The sequence below is a fragment of the Myotis myotis genome, unplaced genomic scaffold (assembly GCF_014108235.1).
Source record: "Myotis myotis isolate mMyoMyo1 unplaced genomic scaffold, mMyoMyo1.p scaffold_m19_p_6, whole genome shotgun sequence".
Lineage (NCBI taxonomy): Eukaryota > Metazoa > Chordata > Mammalia > Chiroptera > Vespertilionidae > Myotis > Myotis myotis.
The window spans coordinates 37,192,477-37,213,389 of record NW_023416368.1 but is presented as its reverse complement, the minus strand read 5'-3'; the positions used below and the strand labels follow the sequence as shown (position 1 = coordinate 37,213,389).

General features: G+C 38.7%; 1 protein-coding gene across 1 annotated transcript in view; it reads left to right on the top strand.

Annotated features, from left to right (window-relative positions):
- Window positions 1-20,913, top strand: part of ADAMTS19 (ADAM metallopeptidase with thrombospondin type 1 motif 19) — a 213,363-nt gene that overhangs the window by 61,404 nt on the left and 131,046 nt on the right. The window contains exon 7 of the mRNA XM_036315582.1: window positions 2,205-2,248. Within this exon, the coding sequence (XP_036171475.1) occupies window positions 2,205-2,248 (44 nt within the window). The remainder of the gene's footprint in view (window positions 1-2,204; window positions 2,249-20,913) is intronic.

Sequence of the window (20,913 nt, the reverse complement as noted above, 5' to 3'; positions counted from 1 at the left end):
AAATACTAAATTCTAAATAAATACTAAATTCATGCTCTATTAGAACAATTACTATCAGTCTTTTTAAAAATTTGCTAACCTTATGATATAAAATGTTATGTTGTTTTTTTTTTTGTGTTTTTTTTTCTGTTCATCAGATTATTTATTCACTTGATTCTTAGATTCACTTGTTGATAGATGCATATTTGTTGTTCATAATTTGTATCTTTACCTTTTTCTTCCTCTTCCTCTTCTTAAAGGATACCTTTCAGCATTTCATATAATCCTGGTTTGGTGGTGATGAACTCCTTTAGCTTTTCCTTATCTGTGAAGCTCTTTATCTGACCTTCAATTCTGAATGATAGCTTTGCTGGATAAAGTAATCTTGGTTGTAGGTTCTTGGTATTCATCACTTTGAATATTTCTTGCCACTCCCTTCTGGCCTGCAAAGTTTCTGTTGAGAAATCAGCTGACAGTCGTATGGGTATTCCCTTGTAGGTAACTGAGTTTCTTTCTCTTGCTGCTTTTAAGATTCTCTCTTTGTCTTTTGCTCTTGGCATTTTAATTATGATGTGTCTTGGTGTGGTCCTCTTTGGATTCCTTTTGTTTGGGGTTCTCCGCGCTTCTTGGACCTGTAAGTCCATTTCTTTCACCAGGTGGGGGAAGTTTTCTGTCATTATTTCTTCAAATAGGTTTTCAATATCTTGCTCTCTCTCATCTTCCCCTATAATTCTGATGTTGGTACGCTTGAAGCTGTCCCAGAGGCTCCTTACACTATCCTCGCATTTTTGGATTCTTTTTTCATTTTGCTTTTCCGGTTGGGTGTTTTTTTGCTTCCTCGCATTTCAAGTCATTGACTTGATTCTTGCGCTCCTCTGGTCTGCTGTCGGGAGTCTGTATAATATTCGTTATTTCAGTCCGTGTATGCTTAATTTCTAGTTGGTTCCCCAATATAACATCGAGGGTCTCATTAGTTTTCTTGTAGATCTCATTAAGTTTATCAGCAGCTTCTAAACAGTTCTTGAGAGACCTTAAAAGTGTGGTTCTGAACTCTATATCTTCTATTGACAATTTTGTCCTGTTTCTTTGTCTCCGCATTTTGTTATGCTTCCTTGGTGCACCCCCTAGTGGTCTTTGTTCGCAGTCTTATAGTTAAACCTTGATTGTTGTAGCTAATACCAGGGAGGGTTTGACCTCCAGGCCAAGTGGCTATGAGAATCAGCTGTGTCTGCAGTGAGAGAACTTCTGTCCTCTAGGGAGGTGCTAATCTAGCCTTTGCCTGAGGCTATCCGGCAAATGCCTCAGTGCAGGGCTTGGGCAGGGCGGGTGGCACAGGATCAACAGGGTGGGCCGGAGAGAGCAGTTATGGCGGCTCTCAGTCCTGTCCCCAGGGGCTCTGCCTCTCTGAGTCCCAGCACCCGCTGCAAAGCTCGGGGAGAGAAAGCTGCACTCGCTCTGACCGAAGCCAGACAGTCCCGCTTCTCCCGTTTGAGTCTGGGTCCCTAAAGACTCGCCTGTATCTGGAGCTCAGAGTCTGCGACTCCCTCCCGATTGAAAACGCCAACCGCGCCCTCCGCCGCCAGCCCGCTCCGCGCGCTCTGCACCTCAGAATTTGACTTCAGCACTGCGGCTCCTCTGAGTGTCCGTATGCGTTTCTCTTTCCTCCTAGTTGTAGGACTTCCACTCAGCCAGCGTTCCTGTGGTTCTGGGTGACGTCCGTTCCGTCTTTTAGTTTCACTTTTGAAGTAGTTGTTCAAAGCAGCAAACTCCGGCGTTAACCTATGCCGCCATCTTGGTTCTCTCAAAATGTTATGTTGTTTTAAGTTGTACTTCTCACGTTTAAATCTGCAATCTGGAAATTATTTTTGACTCATGTGAAGTAGAGATCTTACAATAGTTTTTAAACAGGAAGCCATGTCCCAATACCAGATACTATTATTTTATAATAAAAATATGAAATCCTGTAAAAATAAAAACAGGATGGAATTTTACTTTGGAAATATTGTCTGTGAAGTAGGAGAATGTGTTTCAGGATCATATCAGGTAAAAAGGTATAAAAATTTCTCACATTTTCTTAGAACTAAAAAATTATTTAATCTGATATTCAGTTTTATTAAATTCTTGGAGATAAAGATAGTGGCTTATTATTCAAACAAATATTAAAATAAGTTACATAGTCTCTATTATTTTTGGAAAAGTTTCTAACTTTATATTTTTCTTTCTAGGAAAGATTTCTGTGTACACAAAGATGAACCATGCGATACTGTTGGTAAGTGTCTATATAAATTTTTACAGTTTTGAGGAGTTCTGGGGACCTTGAACACATCATTTGTTTAAATATAGGAAATTATTGCAGGGTGCTGTTTGTAATAGGATATTTTTAGAATGTCAGAGATCTATATTTTCAACCTATATGTTTAATCATTTGCCAACGCTTCAGTTATGAATGGAACAGCTTAAAGATATGTATACACTGTATTTGAAAACAATTAAATTATGCTTTAAGACTATAATGGGTCCCCGGTGGCTCAGTTGGTTGGAGTGCTGTCCTCTACACCAAAAGGTTGCTGGTTCAATTCCTTGTCAGGGCGCATATGGGAGGCAACTGATCTATATTTTTCTCTCACATCGATGTTTCTCTCGCTCTTCCCTCCCTCTCCCTTTCCCCTTCCCTCCCCCCTTCCCTTCTCTCTAAAAATAAATAAAATAATATCCTTGGGTGAGGATTTAAAGAAAAAAGAATATAATGAGTCTTTATTTTCTCAGAGCTATAAATATGGGTTTAATAAAATTCTGTTATTTTTGGTAAAGCAAGGCAAAATATATTAATGATGGTATGATTGGCTTTTTTAGGCTAAAATACTTGTTTTTAAGTTATATATGCTTGAAGTTATTTGCAGTAAAATAACAGTCTATTTAATTTGACTAAAGACAATTTTCTATACATGAAGTAGCAAATTTTCTGTATTTTTGTCCTAAATATCTAAACTTCCTAAAGCATAACCATTTAGCCAATAGAATCCATACAACCAGAGTTCTTAAGTTTGAGGGAATGACCATATATATGTACATATAAGACATATGTAAGAGTCATAATTTGGTTTTGACATCATGTGGGGTTCATTTCTACAGGGTAATAAGTATCTTAACCATCTTGAGGTTCTATGTAAGATGAACAATAAAAAGGGGATAAAAACAGAATAAGGGGTTATGGGTATTTAAAAAAATAATTCTAACTAATTCCATTAACTTCAGTTATCATCAACCTTCTCAGATTATTAAAATCTGAGATAATAAGTGGAAAATAGTTATAAAAGAGTAAAGAGGACAACGATGTCAAAGGAATGTTTGGTTCTGAAGGAACTTTAAGCATAAAAAGAGCTGGACAACTGAGAAAAAGCTGGCTTGATTTTGGGATGATCTTGCTAATGTTACCTACCTGCTTCCTGCAGTTTTCTGCTCTTCTTGCCTGGGTCTCCATAAATTAAATCTTAATATAGTTTGAATCAACTTAACCATGGAAACTGTTGATTACCAGTAAAGTTTGCCTCAAAATAATGACATTTTCTTCACTTAAACAGCTATGTTGCCCCTAATGCCTTTTTAAATATAGACCAATTTCTTGCTTTATTTGTGCACTCAGAAAAATCAGCAGTATCTTCCAATAATTATGCCCCTTTACAGCATGGGCTCATGGACTAAGGAAGCTAGCACTGATGAGGTGAAGCAATGTTTTCTTTTTTATTGTGACTATTTTACATCTTGCTAAATCTGCTTACCAAAAATAGCATTATATTCATGATGTATATTATCTATGAGACTTATTTTCTGGCTTAAAGCATATTTGATTCATGAAGTAGCTTGGTGGGCTTGAATATTCAGGAAAGTGATGCGGTCAGTCCCGAGCTCTATTAGTCCTGTCCATAAAGTGACCTGTCTGCTACCCATCCGGCACCAGACTTAATTATTTCAATATTATTGTTTATATTCCCTATAGGAATGCCTGACTATAGTTTAAATGCAATGCTAAGATTTATGCTGTGCATTGCAATTTGACCCACACTTTCATGGACATTATCTCATTTAATTCCTTCAAAATCTGAACTCTCTGCTTTTATAATCATTACTAGAGGCCCGTTGCAGGAAGATTCCTGCAAGAATAGGGCTTCCTCAGGCCTATTCCTGTAAGAATAGGGCTTCCTCAGGTCTATTCCTGCAAGAATAGGGCTTCCTGAGGCCGGAGCGAAACCTTGACGGGCTTCACTCCCGGGTGGTGGCGGGGCAGATGGCGGATAGTGCTGTCCCGCCCTGCCTATAGTGTGCAAATTTAACGGCCAACTTTGTTGGGTTAATTTGCATACTCTTCTGATTGGCTGATGGGTGTAGCGAAGGTATGGTCAATTAGCATCTTTGTCTTTTATTAGTGTAGATTATTTCAAAGATAAAGAAAACCCTGAAGTAGAACAGAACATGGATTTGAAGTCAGGCTAGATCTAGATTTAAGTCAGAGTCTGATTTGAATCTAGATCCTACATGAATGTAAATACATTCATGTTACCTACATTATTTAACACCTCAGAAGTTTGGGTTCCTCACATTTATTTATTTGTTTGTTTATAAATGTATTATTGATTTCAGAGAGGAAGGGAGAAAGAGATAGGAACATCAATGACGAGAGAGAATCATTGATTGGCTGCTGCCTGCACGCCCTCCATTGGGGATCGAGCCCTCAACCAAGGCTCAATCACTGAACCACACCAGCTGGGCCTCATCTCTATTTATTTTATAAAGCAAAAATTTTATAATTAACATGTGAAATTTCCCAATATTGCTTCTTTCATGTCTAAATTCCCTCATGAATAAATGGAGAAAATACTAGCACCACACTTCTTAGTTGTGAGGTTTAGTGTCTACATGTTGTTATGGACCGTTCTGTGATTGTATTAAAATGTCAGTTACATTTGGCACAAAAATAGAGGCTATGTTATCGACTTCACAGAATGTTGTGAAGCTCTGACACTTGCAGAGGCAGCTAGTTTTTTTAATATATATTTTTATTGATTTCAGAGAGGAAGGGAGAGGGAGAGAGAGATAGAAGCATCAATGATGAGAGGGAATCATTGATTGGCTGCCTCATGTATGCCCCCTCCTGGGGATCGAGCCTGCAACCAGGGCATGTGCCCTTGATTGAAACCTAGGACCCTTCAGTCCGCAGGCCGACGCTCTATCCACTGAGCCAAACCAGCTTGGGTGGCAGGTAGTTTTTAATTGGTGCTCAATATGCACTAGTTTTTATCACTTCCTTTTATTTCCTGCAGAGAGGTTATAAATATGCCCAGCATCATTGTTAGTAAATAGTGCTACTGGTCTCTGCTTCAGATCTTCTTAGTATAATGAGAATCATTATACTTTATAACACGAAGTGTTTGTATAATAGAGGAAAATACAGCTAGAACACTCAAGGTGAGAAGTATATATTTATTCTTCATATCCACCTCTGTGTTTTGTGCTGTAGGTAACTTTTTCGGCTATTTTTATCAGTTTATACAAATTTCCTATTTTCTTAATATGCTATTTTATCTGTTTAACTTATTTATCAAGATTCTTTATTTTAATAACTCTTATTTCTAGAGATTCCATTTATCGTTTTTTCCTCTATCTGCTGGGTGTTTCAATAATACAGTGAGTTTTCCTCATGTTTTCAGTCTCTTCTTTTAGGTACTAACCATTTAAAGTATATTTTTGAATAGTCACTAACTAATAATTTTAATATTGACATTCTTGTCACTCTGGCTCCATTTCTTTTTTTTCCTGAATCCTGTCCATGGCGACTTGTCCCTCACAGGCTATATACTTTTGTATTTGAGCTCTGATTAAGATTTTTTTTAAAAAAATCTGTGGACATCCTGAGGGACCCGGAGAAAAGGCTGCCTCTCTCAAGAAATAATTTTTATTCACAAATACTATAGGGGTATTTATGTTAATTCCTTGGGTTAGTATTCCTTGGAACATGAAAGTATTATGAATTAGGTATCCTAACTCTATGAGAGATTTCTTTAAAAAATTGAGTTTGTGTCAAAGCAGACAAGTTTTTATGCTATGACCTATGTCAGGGAGCAGTTTGTTTTGTTTTTCTAACCTACCCTTTCATTGGGCTTAGCAGTTTTGTTGATGGAGAGGGAGATGGTATCTCCTTCCCCTCACCTTATGTAGAAGTCCCAGATCCAGGACGTACCCCGAGCGACTGGCGCTGTGGCTAAAGCTGAACGGCTTTGGATTTGAGTGTGGCAAATGCTCACAGGCCACCAGCACATCAGAGCTGGCTCAAAACTCTGCATTTCCCTTCTTTTCTTTAGGCCCGTTGGAGGCTTTCCCTTACTTGTATGCTCAGCCTTGCATTTAAGAGGATGTTTGTGACCTTTATTCCAGCATTTGTATGTAGAGGGTTGCAAACAGACTGTCTTGCTGCTAGAATGGGTATTCCAAGGAACACTCTTAAAGCGTTATTGTATGTATTTCAGTGCACTCTGTAGCTGCACTTGGTGATTCAGTCCTCGTTTTCAGCATTCAGCTGTGCTCTGGCACCGATTTGGAGAATTGATGCGAGAGTTATGATGACTCCCACATGATTTTAAAAAATAATTTTAGAAGCTGTTCTGCTTAAATTGTCTATATGCTATAAGCCAGTGATTCTCAAACTTTTTGGTCTTTATATTCTTCAGAATTTTTTATGTAAATAATATTTATCAGTTGTCACTATAATAGAAATTAAAACTGAGAAATTATAAAAATAATTTATTTCAAATGAACAATAACACATCAAATGTTAGCATAAAGAACATGCTTTTTTTAAAAATAAAAATTATGTCATTCAAATTTAAAAATAGAAGACATGACTTTGTTTTAAATTTTTGCAAATCTCTTTATATCTATTTGGCTTATAGAGGACAGCCAGGACCTTATATCTGCTTGTGCTTGTGTTGCCTTTTGTTATTTTGGTTGAAGTATACTAGGAAAATGTGGCCTCACAAGGATATGTAATTAGAAAATGGATGAGTATTTTTAGGTTATTATGGATGTGCTTTTTGAGAGTAAACTAAAACACGTGGTAGTGTCTTAATCGTTAGGAGAGTGTGGTATGGAATGTGAAATCACATTAGTAACCTTTTATATTTTGTTAAGTTAATATCTGTTGGTATATTTTATACTTTAAGTGGATGTGTTTAACTAGGCGTGGGTTTTTAGCATCATTCATTGGTCAATTAGAAAGTATTGGTTCACTGAATTAGGCAGATTTTCTTAATGTTGACACATTTCTCCATACAGTATATACAGAAACATCTCCTTTGTCAATATTATCATTGATCTAATCAGAAAAGTCTTTAAGCATTGGGAGGTTGTCAAGCTCACAGTGGCAGATAAAAGTTTTCCAATATTCTAATTTCACTAGGAAGCTTAAAATTTATCATTAGAGAAAAAATGCTATCAGTTGATTTCCTTGGAGTAACAGGTTCTCTTTGTTTATTTTTGGGTGAATGTCAGCCACGTGCCCAACCTGAATAACCATGTTTGTCCATCATTCTTTCAAGTACGAATGATATTCAATGAAAACCACATTTAGTTGAGCTCATAACTCGATCTCATGATACATTACCTTTTAGTCGGCAGCAGAAATGCTTTATCCATACTTCTTTTTTGTTACACAAAATATTAGAAAATGGTTGTATGCAAGGGTTCAGATTTAATAAAATGAATATGTTTCATTTCGGGAATTTTAAAGTGGAATGGACATGTCTTCCCCTGGGAATAAGTGGCAGTGAAAAATAAGATGACTGATGGTCCCACTGTTCTGATTTGTGCTAGGCAGTCTTACCTACCCTTGCTTTTCATCAGTGCAAGTGTTGACACTTTTGATCTTGTGAACCTCCTGAGGAGACCTGGAAAGAGACGATGGAAGCCCAGGATTCTGCAGCACACTCTGAGAAATTTTGTCACCATCAGGGAATGATTGCTAATCAGTGGTGACAGCCATTGATTTTGTGTGTGTGTTTCATGAAATTTTTTAAGGACTTTGAAGTATAGAAAATTGGCAAATATGTAGAGCTGGCAAAGGTACACGTTGATCAATATGAGTTGGCAGCTCTGAGTATTTTCCTATTCCTTGTCAATGAGAGAGGCTGTGTGTCCTTTACCACCAGATTTCCAGGTGTGGGGTGCTTTGCCCCTTTCTGCATTGTATTGCCAAGACTTGGATGCTTCAATATTGTTAATGAACTTTCTTCTCCCGCCTTTCAGCGGGTCGGAGTGATAGTTTTATTCTTCCGTATGCTTCTAATTCTGATGTTATGTACTTGCAGAGTGTCAAACAGGCATACAGACCACCTGGGAAGCAACTGCCAAAAAGAAACATATTCACTAAAACATACTTAAATCACCCTTTAATGTTGACATTGTGCATGTGAGAATCTCCAGACGTTTCCCTTTCTGAACACCAGTATGTTCTCCAAACCGCATTTCAACAGAAGTAATCATTTTATTGGGTGAGAAGAAGAGGTCAAGCCAATTTTTAAAAGTAGCTTAATTTTTTCATTAAACAGCAGTTGTAGCATTTTTTTTTATGCATTGTGGCACCTAAAGCATAGAGAATTTCAGGGTAAAAATACTTAAAGAAATTGCTGACATTATCTCTCTACTTTAATTCCCTTTGGTTAGAAATAGTTCTAAGTAGAGAGATAATTTTTTTTTCTACTGAAAAATCATATTAGTTTAACGTTTAATATTTTTGAAATTTGTAATCCTTTGGTTTAGGCATAGAATAGAGTTAAGTTTTTCTATATAACCTTACTTTTAAAATGAATTAGTAGTGTAATTAAGTCTTCAAAGGAGTTCAAATATATCTGTTGGACATTTACCATATTCAGAGTTCCTTGCTGAGTTCTGTGATGGATTCAAGAATGACACTGGGACATATACTTTAGCAAAAGAGATTATTAAACATATTAGAAACATGTATCAGCCTTAAATGTGGATGATTTTATATAAACTAGGGTCAGATTTGAAAGACCCAGAAGTCGTATTTGTGAGGTATGTTGTTATGGAGTTTTGCTCAGCGTTTAATGTGGGTGTTCTCAGAAATGCAAAGAGATTATGTTCAGGGTGGTGGGCAGATTCTACAGTGACAGTCCTAAGATTTTTCCTCTGGTTATTCAGTCAAACTCTAATCTAGGTAAAGCTGTGAAGGGATTTTGCAGATGTAATTACAGTCCTTCAGTAAATCTTAAAATATTGAGATCTAACTACATTTGCCCTGTAAAACACAGGCAGGGAACTTAATTGGGCCAATAACGTCAATGAATTTGAAAGCTCGTTCTTCCCCACACCTCAGCTTGGCTGACACCTTGATTTTGGCCTTGTGAAACCCTAAGCAGGGGACCCACTTAAGCGGTACCAGACTTCTGACCTGTAGAACTGTACAATAATAAATGGGTAATACTTTCAGCCACTACATTTATAATAATTATGTAGCAATAGAAAACTAACACATTCTGACTAAAGGATGCATATTGTTATTCACTAGAGGCCTGGTGCACGAAATTCATGCACGGGTAGGGTCCCTAGACCTGGCTGGCAATCAGGGCCTATCTGGGCCTCCTGGCTGTGGGCTGGGGCCTTCCTTCTTTCCACACTGCCCCCTGGTGGTCAGCACACATCATAGCAAGCGATTGAACTCTAGTCTCCCAGTCAAACTCCTGAGGGGACAATTTGCATATTAGGCTTTTATATATAGACTAGAGGCCCGGTGCACAAAAATTTGTGCACTTGTGGGGGGGGGGGGTCCGTCAGCCTTGCCTATGCCCTCTTGCAGTCTGGGACCCCTCGGAGGATGTCCACCTGCTGGCTTAGGCCCGCTCAATGGGGGATTGGGCATAAGCTGGCAGTCAGATATCCCTCTGGCAGCCCGGGAGCCCTTGGGAGATGTCCACTTGCCAGCAGGGAGCAGGCCTAAGCTGCAGTCGGACATCCTTAGCGCTGCTGAGGAGGCGGGAGAGGCTCCCACGACCACTACTGTACTGGCAGCCATCAGCCTGGCTTGTGGCTGAGCAGAGCTCCCCCTGTGGGAGTGCACTGACCACCAGGGGGCAGCTCCTGTATTGAGCATCTGCCCCCTGGTGGTCAGTGTGTGTCAGAGTGACCAGTCATTCCCAGTCGTTCTGCTGTTAGGGTCAATTTGCATATTACCCTTTTATTATATAGATAGAGGCCTGGTGCATGGGTGGGGGCCGGCTGGTTTGCCCTGAAGGGTGTCCCAGAACAGGGTGGGGGTCCTGCTGGGGTGCCTGGCCAGCCTGGGTGAGGGGCTGATGGCTGTTTTTGTTTTTTTTTTAATATATTTTATTGATTTTTTACAGAGAGGAAGGGAGAGGGATAGAGAGTTAGAAACATCGATCAGCTGCCTCCTGCACACCCCCTACTAGGGATGTGGCCACAACCAAGGTACATGCCCTTGACTGGACTTGAACCTGGGACCCTTGAGTCCGCAGGCTGACGCTCTATCCACTGAGCCAAACCGGTTAGGGCTGATGGCTGTTTGCAGGCTGGTCACACCCCCTTCAGGGTGGGGGTCCCCACTGGGGTGCCTGGCCAGTCTTGGTGAGGGGCTGAGGGCCGTTTTCAGGCTGGCCAAGCCCCTCGGCGACCGAAGCTCCCAGCCTCTCCTTTTTTTCTTTTTTCTTTTTTTATTCTGGGATTTATTTACCTTCTATAATTGAAACTTTGTAGCCTTTGAGCTCAGAGCCGGCCAGGGCAGGCGGGAGGGAAGCCTCCTGCTCGCTCCAGCTCTGTGGTCATGGCCGGCTGAAAGCAGGTATCTGGGGTTTATTTACCTTCTATAATTGAAACTTTGTTGCTTTGAGTGGAGCTCAGAGCCGGCTGTGGCAGGCGGGAAGCTTGGCTTCCTCCATCATTGGGGCAACCAAGCCTCCTGCTTGCTCCAGCACCGTGACTGTCGGCAGCCATCTTGGTTGGGTTAATTTGCATATAGTCGCTCTGATTGGCTGGTGGGCGTGGCATAAGGCATAGTGAGGGTATGGTCAATTTGCATGTTTCTCCTTTATTAGTGTAGAAGACAGAGTAATGGAAAGTGTACAACAGAGAGGGGTGACTAAAGCCCAGTCTTTCTGGAAGTAGGATTGAAAGGAGAACCATAGAGACATGAAAGGTAGCAGGGACATAATGGAGACAGAGGAACTCGGGAAAATGCCCTGTAAAGTTATTAATCAACTCCGCTGCTCATCTCCAAGCTTTGCATGTGTGAATATGACCCTAAAATTTCTTTGAGAAATGAGCTACTAAGCCACTGAGCCACCAAGATTCCAGACTGGACACTAGGTGACAAACACATAGGATAGAATTACATAGCAATGAAAAAGCTTTGAAATGGAAACAAAAGTCCACAGAAGACTTGGAAGTATAGAACTCACATCCTGAACCCAACTAGGTGATTTTATGCCAAAAATTATAAAGTATCAGCATGCATCATATGGTTTAAATAAGAGTGAGAGTCTCATAATATAAAATCAGAATTCTAGGATACAGTCCAAAATTGTACCACCTATAAAGAAATAGAAAAAAATCTCAAATTGTGTGGGAAAAGACACTCAGCAGATGACAACTCTAAGATGGTACGGATTTTGGAATTACCTGACAAAGACTAAAATGTCTACTATAAAGGTGTTACAACTGGTAAGTACAAACATTCTTGAAATGAATGGAAGGATAGAAATTCTGAGGAAATAAATAGAATATATAAAGAGAAACCAAATGGAAATATTAGAATTAAGAAAAGAATAACAAAATAAAAATCTGTCCAGATGTATGGGATAGTAGAATGGAAATGACAGAGAAAAGAGTCAGTGAACTTAATGATAGATCAGAAGAAATTATCCAATCTGAGCACCAAAGAGAAAAGAGGATTGGGGGCACGGGAGAGAATATATAAATAGAGTCTCAGGAATCTGGGAAATATCACAATTAGTCATTGCGAAAAAAGAAAATTACCAAGAACTAAGAGGGACACTATATAATAATAAAAGTTAATTCACTAAGAAGATATAATGATCTTAGGTGTTTCAGCACCTAATTATAGTGCTTTAAATCTCATGAAACAAAAACTGACAGAACTAAAAAGAATAATAGACAAATGCAAAAGAAGACTGAGGAAAAGAAGTATGACTGAAGACTTCTCAAATTTAGCAAAAGGATTCAAGAAGCTAAGTAAACTCCAAACAAAAAATACTGAAGAAATGCACAGACAGAAATATAATCCAACATCGTAAGTCAAAGACACAGAAAAACGTGACACAAAAAAACAACTTGTAATTTTTAGAGGACAAACACATAGGATAGAATTGCATAGCAATGAATACAAAGGACAGTGATACAAATGTCAGCAGAGTTCTCATGACAAGCATTGAAAGCCAGAAGAGTGGCTCATCATTTTAAAAATATGAAATGAAAGGATTGTCACTGTGGGAGAACGTGAAATAAGGGCATTCTTGGATGAGGGAAAACTAAGAGAATTAATAACCAAAAGAGCTACTTTAAAAGAATTGCCAAATTAAGTAATCCTGCCAGAAGGGAAATATTACTTAAAGGAAACTTGGAACATTAGTTATGAAGAAAGAGCAAAAGAAATGACAAATATCTGGGTAAATATAATATACTAGGGGCCCAGTGCATGAATTTGTGCACCTTGAGAGGAACTGTGGGTCACGAGGCTGCAGTGGGCACAAGGACGGGTCTTGGCCCATCCTCTGCGCCTCTGCCTGGCCCCTCCTGGAAAAGCCCCCGGTCTCCTGTCTGCCAGCAGCCCCACTCCTGCCGCCACCACTCCCACACGCTGATGGCGCTGGCCCCACTTGCACCTACTGACAGCGTAGAGCAACTGGGACCTGCACCAGCAGCGGGTGCGAGCGCTGGGTGGGACTGCGGCATGCGGGAGCAAAGAATTTTCAGTAACAACCAGAGGCTCGCCCTGATGACAGTGACCGGCCCTCCGCCTTGGTCTGGCACCCCCGCTCACCTGCTCCACCATCCCGCCATGGTTGACGCCCACCATGTTCCACGCTCTGCCGCCTGCTGCTGATGCCTGCCATGTTCTGTGCACACCCCCTAGTGGTCAGCGCACGTCATAGTGACTGGTTGTTCCATCGTTAGGTCTATGTGCATATTAGCCTTTTATTATATAGGATAGGCTTTTTCTCATCTTGAGTATTTTAAATAGATAGTTGAAAGCAAAAATTATAACATTTTCTGATGAAATTTATTTTGTATGTATAAGAGAAAAATACAACATACATGGAGGATGGTAAAGGGATCTGATGGGGTTAAATTTTATGCATTTCACTTGAATTGGAAAAATATTGATTCTAAGTATACTTTGAAAGTGAAGAGGTATAAGGTAAAATCTATTGTAAGCAACCACTAAACAAGTACATAGAAAGGTATAGTTAAAAACATAATAAATAAAATGTAATACTAAAAAATTTGAGCCCTTTTCTCTTTTTAAATGTTTTTGTCCAAAAGAACAAAAAAGAAGGGAATGGGAAACAGAAGAAAGGGAAATGGGGTATAGACGAAGAACAGAATGGTCGACCTAAACCCCAACATACCAATAATTAGATTAAATAGTAGTGGCCTAACATGCACCATTAGAAGAAAGAGAGGGACCTGAATGGATTTAAAAGGCAAAGACACAAGTCTTTGCTGTCTGCAAGAAACTCACTTTCACCATAATAGGTAGGTTAAGAGTAAAGATATGAAAAATACATGCCATGAAAAAACTCATAAAAATTAAAAACACTCAAATGGCTATGTTAATATCAGACTATTTAGATTTCAGAGCAAAGAAAATTGCCAAGTACTAAGAGGGAAATTATATACTAGTACTAATAAATAGGTAAATTTACTAAGAAGATATAATGATCTTAAATGTTTCAGCACCTAATAATAGTGTTTTAAAATTCGTGAAACAAGAACTGACAGAACTAAAAGAAAAAAATGGACAAATGCACAATTATATTTGGAAGATGTCAACACTCCTCTTCCAGTAATTGACAGAATTGGTCAACAAAATCTGCAAGCATATAAGAATTGTATAGCCCTGCTGTGTGAGGCTCAGTTGATTGGGCATCATTCCATGCGCTGAAAGGTTGCCGGTTCAATTCCTGATCAGGGCACATGCTTGGGTTGTTGGCTTGATCCCCAGTAGGGAGCATGCAGGAGGCATCCGATCAATGTTTTGCTCTCACGTCAATGGTTCTATCTCCCTTTCCCTCCACTCTCTCTCTAAAAATCAATACAGTTTTAAAAATTAATAACACTATTAACATTTATACACTGCTCTACCCCAAATAATAAAATCTGCAGGCTTTTTAAGCAACATGGAAATTTTCCAAGAGAGAACATTTTACAGCTTATAAAACAAACTTTTACAAATTTAAAATAATTGAAATCATATAATTTATGTCCTTGAACAGATGGAATTAGACTAGAAGTCAATTATTGAATGATAAGAAAATATTCTCCAAAATATTTGAAAATAACATATTTTTAAATAATTTTTAGGTCAATGAGGAAGTCTCAAGGAAAATTAGAAATGATTTGAACTTAAAAAAAAAAAAGAGAAAAGGCAACATATAAATTATGGGCTGAAGATAAAGCAATGCTTAGAGGAAAATTTGTAGGACTAAATGTTTTTATTAAAAAGAGGAAAGGTATGAAGTCGATACTCTATGTTTCTACCCAAATAAACTGAAAAGGAGATGAAAGCAAAACTAACAAACATGCTCATATTAAACAGAAGGAAGGGAATAATGAAGTTAAGAAATCGAATGAAGTGGAAACAGAAAAACAATAGTGAAAATCAATGGAAGCAAACCCGATTTTTTGAAAATGTTGGTAAAATTTTAAATTGGACTCATTTTATGAGGCCAGCATTACCCTAATATTAAAACCAAACCAAGAACTACAAGGGGGAAAAAACACAAACAAACTCCAGTCAAATGTTCCTAATGAACATAGATTATTAGCAAATTGAACCAAGATATAAGAATATTAGAGGTCCGGTGCATGAAATTTGTGCATGGGTAGGGTCCCTAGGCCTGGCCTGCAGTCAGGGCTGATCTTCCCCAGCTGCTGGCAGCCGGCCCCACCCCCCGCTGCCACCGCCGGTCACCCTGTGTGTGGGGTGTCTGGCAGGGTGATTGGGGCCCCACTGCCACCTGTGTCTGCCGCCACCCAACCCGGTTCCCTGTCCCCCATCATGCGATCGGAGCCTGCCAGCCAGGGGGAGGGACTGAGAGGTTGGCTGTTCCCGCCCACTCATTGGCCCTGCCTCCCACCACCACCACCGGTCGCCCTCTGTGTGTGGGGTGACTGGCGGGGTAATCGGGGCCCTGGCACTGCCTGCGTCTGCTGCCACCCACCCCCGGTTCCCCATTCCCCATTGGGCGATTGGAGCCTGCCGGCTGTGGGGAGGGACTGCAGCTCCTGTGGTGAGCATCTGTCCCCTGGTGGTCAGTGCGCATCATAGCTGGACCGGTTGTTCTGCTGTCTGGTCAATTTGCATATTATGCATATATATATATATATATATATATATATATATATATATATGATGGGGCTTGTGTCAATTTTTAAAAATCAGTCTGTGTAATTAAACATATTTAAAGTCTAAAAGAGACGTGATTATGTCAACTGCTGCAAAAAGAGCATGTGACAAAATTCAACATCCAGTCACAATAAGAACTCTCAGGAACGTAAGAATAAGGGAACGGCCTTAATCTGATAAAGAGTGGCTACGAAAAAAGAAAGATTTACATCATATGTAACAGTGAAAGAATGAATGTTTTCCCATTCAGACTGGAACCAGGCAAGGCTGTTCACTCTTTTGTTTTAGAATTTCCAAATGGAAGGCTATTTCTTTGTTGTCCCCTTTCCCCTTTATCCTTGTTTATATTCTATCTACCCGTTCTTCAGAACCTTGATTAAACTCCACCTTTGGACTTCCTACATTGTCACTCTACCATGCATGAACTTGGCGGACTTCAGTGTACTTTTCTTGTAACGTGCCTTCCTTCACTCCCTCCCTTTCTAATCTCTTTGTGGTCAACGATCATGCTCAATGCTCTGTGTCCTCAACACAGTGACTGAGGACGTACTCAATCACAGTGACTGAGCACCCCAGATTCGGAAATAAACTGTGTATTTCCGAATAGAAATGAGTTCCTGATTAGAAAATAACATCTTTCCTATGGTTTACAATAAAAGCAAGTTCAAATTTATCTGGTTTAATTCTTGGCTGCTGGTGTGTATCTTGGTAGGCACTGGCCAGAACATACACCAGACACTTTATATTTCTATTTTGGCAAGACAAGTTGCAGGGACAGGACTTGGAAACATAATTCTTAAGGAATTACTACGAAAAGTGGTTGTTCTCAAGATATTTCTCTTCTCAAGATCTTTTATTGTAAAATATTGATTTTAATTATAGAATTTTCTTTATATTAGAAAAGTGTTAAAGGTGCTGTTAAACACCATATGAATATTAAAAAATGCAGAGCATATCCTTGGGAAACAAAAACCTTCTTAAATTAGAGAACTCCCTGAGGTCTTCCTTATAGTTTTTAGAGTTGTTATTATAAGCGTCTGGAAGTCTAGCTCTGTGTTCACCACACACACAATGTTGTCAGTGAACAATAAGACTTTTAAATACGTCACCTCCTTTAACCCTTCAAGAATTTTGTCATAAGGGATGGTTACCTCATTTTACAAATAAGAAAGTTAAATTTAACATGTAGTGGCTACCATGTTTCAGACATGTCAACATGTACTTGCATATGTTATCTAAATTAGTATTCCAAGGACAAATTATTTCCAATTTTACTGTTGGCAAAACTGTGGCTTAGAAAACAGAACTAATTTTTCTATGGTCACAAAGCTAAAAATTGAGCCTGGGACTCAAACCCTAGAATATTTGACACAAGAGCATCGATTCTTAAAATTTTCCTTGCATTTTGCCTTTTTTACACTTAATATAGAAAGCAGGTCATGAAAAATTGTTATTGAATTTCAATCAGGATTTTAGAAAGTGTCTCATTATTTCGGAGAAATTTTTAACGAATTTATTATGAACTACCTCTGCATATAGACCTCAAAAACTGGAATCTTAAAAATGCATCTAGAGTTGAAATCATTTGTCCCTAAGTAAACATTTTATTTAATATATTATGTCAAATATAATATTTTGAATATTAGTAGTTGACATTTAAGAACATCCAGTTATTCATAGTTGTAATTGCATTATAATTATAATCTTTAGATTTCTATAGTTTATTTATTTCTCTAGGTCTTTACTTGAATAAAAACACGATAATACTGAGTTAGAAAGCAAGTTATGAATAACAGTGATTAAAAATTGACACGTGAAAAAGGAATGTTGTGTCAAATTGAAGATTGAGTTGGTTTATAGTTATAAATGCGTGCTGTCAATATTTTTACTACTATTCTAAAAAAGCAATTTATACAGCTTTTTAGTAGCATGACATTTTTAGTTTTAATTGTCCCTGCTTAATGCCTTCAGGATATGATTATGTTATAACATTATATAAATGCATTAGCCAAATTCCTGATTTATATGCTATCAGAACACTTTTAAATTTTTCCAGCTGTATTCTAAAATCTACTTCACAAAAACCTTTAACTGTGATTCATCTTACCTATTTTTTTAAAGTCATGACAGTTTTTTAATCTGTGAGGCATATGAAATCATTAAACCTAATTCATTTTTTTTCCGCTTGTGAGCTCAGTCATATAGAAAGCCTAAATACTCTGGTTTACCTTTTTTTAACATGAACGTAGCAGTGAGAATACCAGTGTATTCTCATATTCTCATATTCTCCTATCAGCCATGTTTGTGGTGGACTGCACAGTAAAGTTCTCATGACTGATTCACAAGAATTAGATGAGTAATCCACCACATACGGCTTTTTCAGTGTGCCACAATAATTACATTTTTCAAAGTCACACTGAAATCTAAATTAAGAATTTCAAATGGTATGTAGTATTAATGTATTCATGATATATCAAAACCACAATAATGTACATTGGAGGCTGGCTTAATTTGAACTCTGCAAGGATTTGAGAGTTTAATTTCTAAAACCATCCAATAAGCTGGTAGTTTGTGTTTGTCTCTTATTCTTCGTCAGTTTACTAGGGAATAATGAGCTTTTGCCAATTTCCTTTCACATTTATTTTATTCGTTTATTTTTCCTCTTTACTATTCCTTTCTTCTATTTTCTTAAGCTTCGATTCTCTCTTCTTTTCCTTGCTCCTGGAAGGAAGTTTAACCATTGATTCTCAGTCTTTTTGTATTTTCTAATATATGCTGTGAATTTTTGTAAGTACTGTTGTTTCGGCCCACATTTGATGTGTCCTATTTTTATTATGATTATGTTTAAGTACTTTCTGATTGCCATTATAATTCCTTCTTTTACTTGTGGATGAATATCATCCCAAGTCTAGGCAGTTTGGGTTTCTCTAGTTATCTTTTTAGTTCTTGATTTCTTAATTATTTCCTTTGTGGCCTGTGAACATACTTTGGATGATTTACACTTTTGAAATTTATTTATTTTTTCACTTCTTAGTATATGGTCAATTTTTATAAGTGTACTATATAGTACAATAAAAAGAAAACAGTATGGAGATTTCTCAAAAATTTATGAATGGAATTACAATATGATCCAGCCATTCCTCTTCTGGGAATTTATCGAAAGAACACAAGAACACTAGTTCAAAAATATACATGTACAGTCATATTCATTACATCGTTATTTATAGTAGTCATTGAAGCAACCTAAGTGTCCATAGATAGATGAATGGATAAAGAAGACATCACACACACACACACACGCAGGAATACAACTCAGCCATAAAAAAAATGATATCTTGCCATTTGTGACAGATTGGATAGACCCTGAGAGTCTTATGGTAAGCGAAATAAGTCAGACAGAGAAAGACAGTGATTTCACTCATCTGTGGAATCCAGAAAAACAAACAAACAAGCAAAAGAACAACAAACTCATAGATACAGAGAACAGATTGGTGGTTACCAGAACATAAGGCAGTTGGGAGAAGAGCTAAATGGGTGAAGGGATCAATTGTATGGTGATGGATAACAACTAGACTTTTGGTGGTGATCATGTTGTAGTGTACACACACGTATGTCAAATTATAATGTACACCTGAAATGTATATAATGTTATAATTTAATTTTATCTTAATAAAAACATAAATTTTGTTGTTGGGTGAAATATTCTAGTATGTCAGGTAAGACATAGTTGCTATTTTTTTGTTCAGATCTTTAGGTCCTTAGTGAAATTTTTATGGTTATTCTATCAGCCATTAAAAGAGACATGTTAAAGCCTTTAGATTCAATTCTGGATTTGTCTATTTTTCTTCTTAATTCTATTTATTTTTGCTTTATATATTTTTAGGCTTAGTTAATGTGCAAATACAGATGTAGAATTGTGATATCTTGTTGGAGTGACCCCTTTATCACAAAAATATTCCTCTTTATCTCTCTTTATGCTGTGGCTTAAATTCAATTTGTCTAGTTTTATGTATTTGCAATATATTGTCACCCTTGCTCTGTTTTGGTTAATATTTGAATATTATATCTTTTTCTATTCTTTTCCTATTATTTCTCTATGTCCTTATACTTAGTGTTGTTTCTTCTAAGCAGAATAGAGTTGGGGTTTATGTTTTTTTAAAAAAAATCCAGTTCTATAATCTTAGTTTTGATTTAGCAGTCTTTTTTATTTAATGAAAGTTTTGGTATGAAATGCTGTTTCTTATTTGACATTATCTCATGTTTTTCTCCTTTCTTGCATTTTTAAATAGATAAATCCAATATTTGTATGCCACTTTCTTTCTATATGGTTGTTGGTTAAGTGTTATGTTACTGTTCTTTTGCAATTATATTACACAAGGGCCCAGTGCACAAATTTGTGCACCTTGAAAAGAACAGTGGGCTGCGAGGCCGCAGTGGGCGCCGGGGCGGGTCTCGGCCCATCCTCCGCGCCTCCACCCGGCCCCTCCCGCCATGGCCCCCAGTCCCCTGTCTGCCAGCAGCCCTGCTCCTGCAGGCCCTGCTTGCACCCACAGATGGCACAGAGCGATTGGGGCCGGCGCCAGCAGCGGGTGCGAGCGGGACTGGTTCCATCAGTGGGTGCGAGCAGTGGCTGCTGCCTTGATTGTCCCTCAGGAGCAGGGGGAGGTGGAAAAGCCTTCAGGGACATTCAGGGCTGGCAGCTGCCGCTTGCACCCGCTGATGGCGCCGAGTGATTGGGACCGGCAAAAGTGGCAGCTCCAGCACCAGCTGCAGGTGCAAATGGGTCCGGCGCTGGCAGTGGGTATGAGTGGCAGCTCTGGTGCCAGCAGCGGGTGCAAGTGGGGCTGCCGCTGGCAGCAGGTGCAAGCACCGGGTGGGACCGTGGCACGTGGGAGCAAAGAATTTTCAGTAACTACCAGAGGCTCACCCTGATGGCAGTGCCAGTGCCCTGACTTGGTCTGGCGCCCTCGCTCTCCTGCTCCACCATCCTGTGGCAGCCAGCGCCCGCCATGTTCCGCGCATGCCCCCTGGTCGTCAGCGCACGTCATAGTGACCGGTTGTTCAGTTGTTCTGCCGTTTGGTCTATTTGCATATTAGCCTTTTATTATATAGGATGTTATGACTTTTATCCTTCACCACTCTCCTGGTATTACTAGAACTTGTGAACTCTTGAACTCGATTTATCCCCCACAATAAATGGTCACATATATTTTAGTTGACTATATTTTAAATTTTAAGACATTGGAATTAGTGTTTTATATATC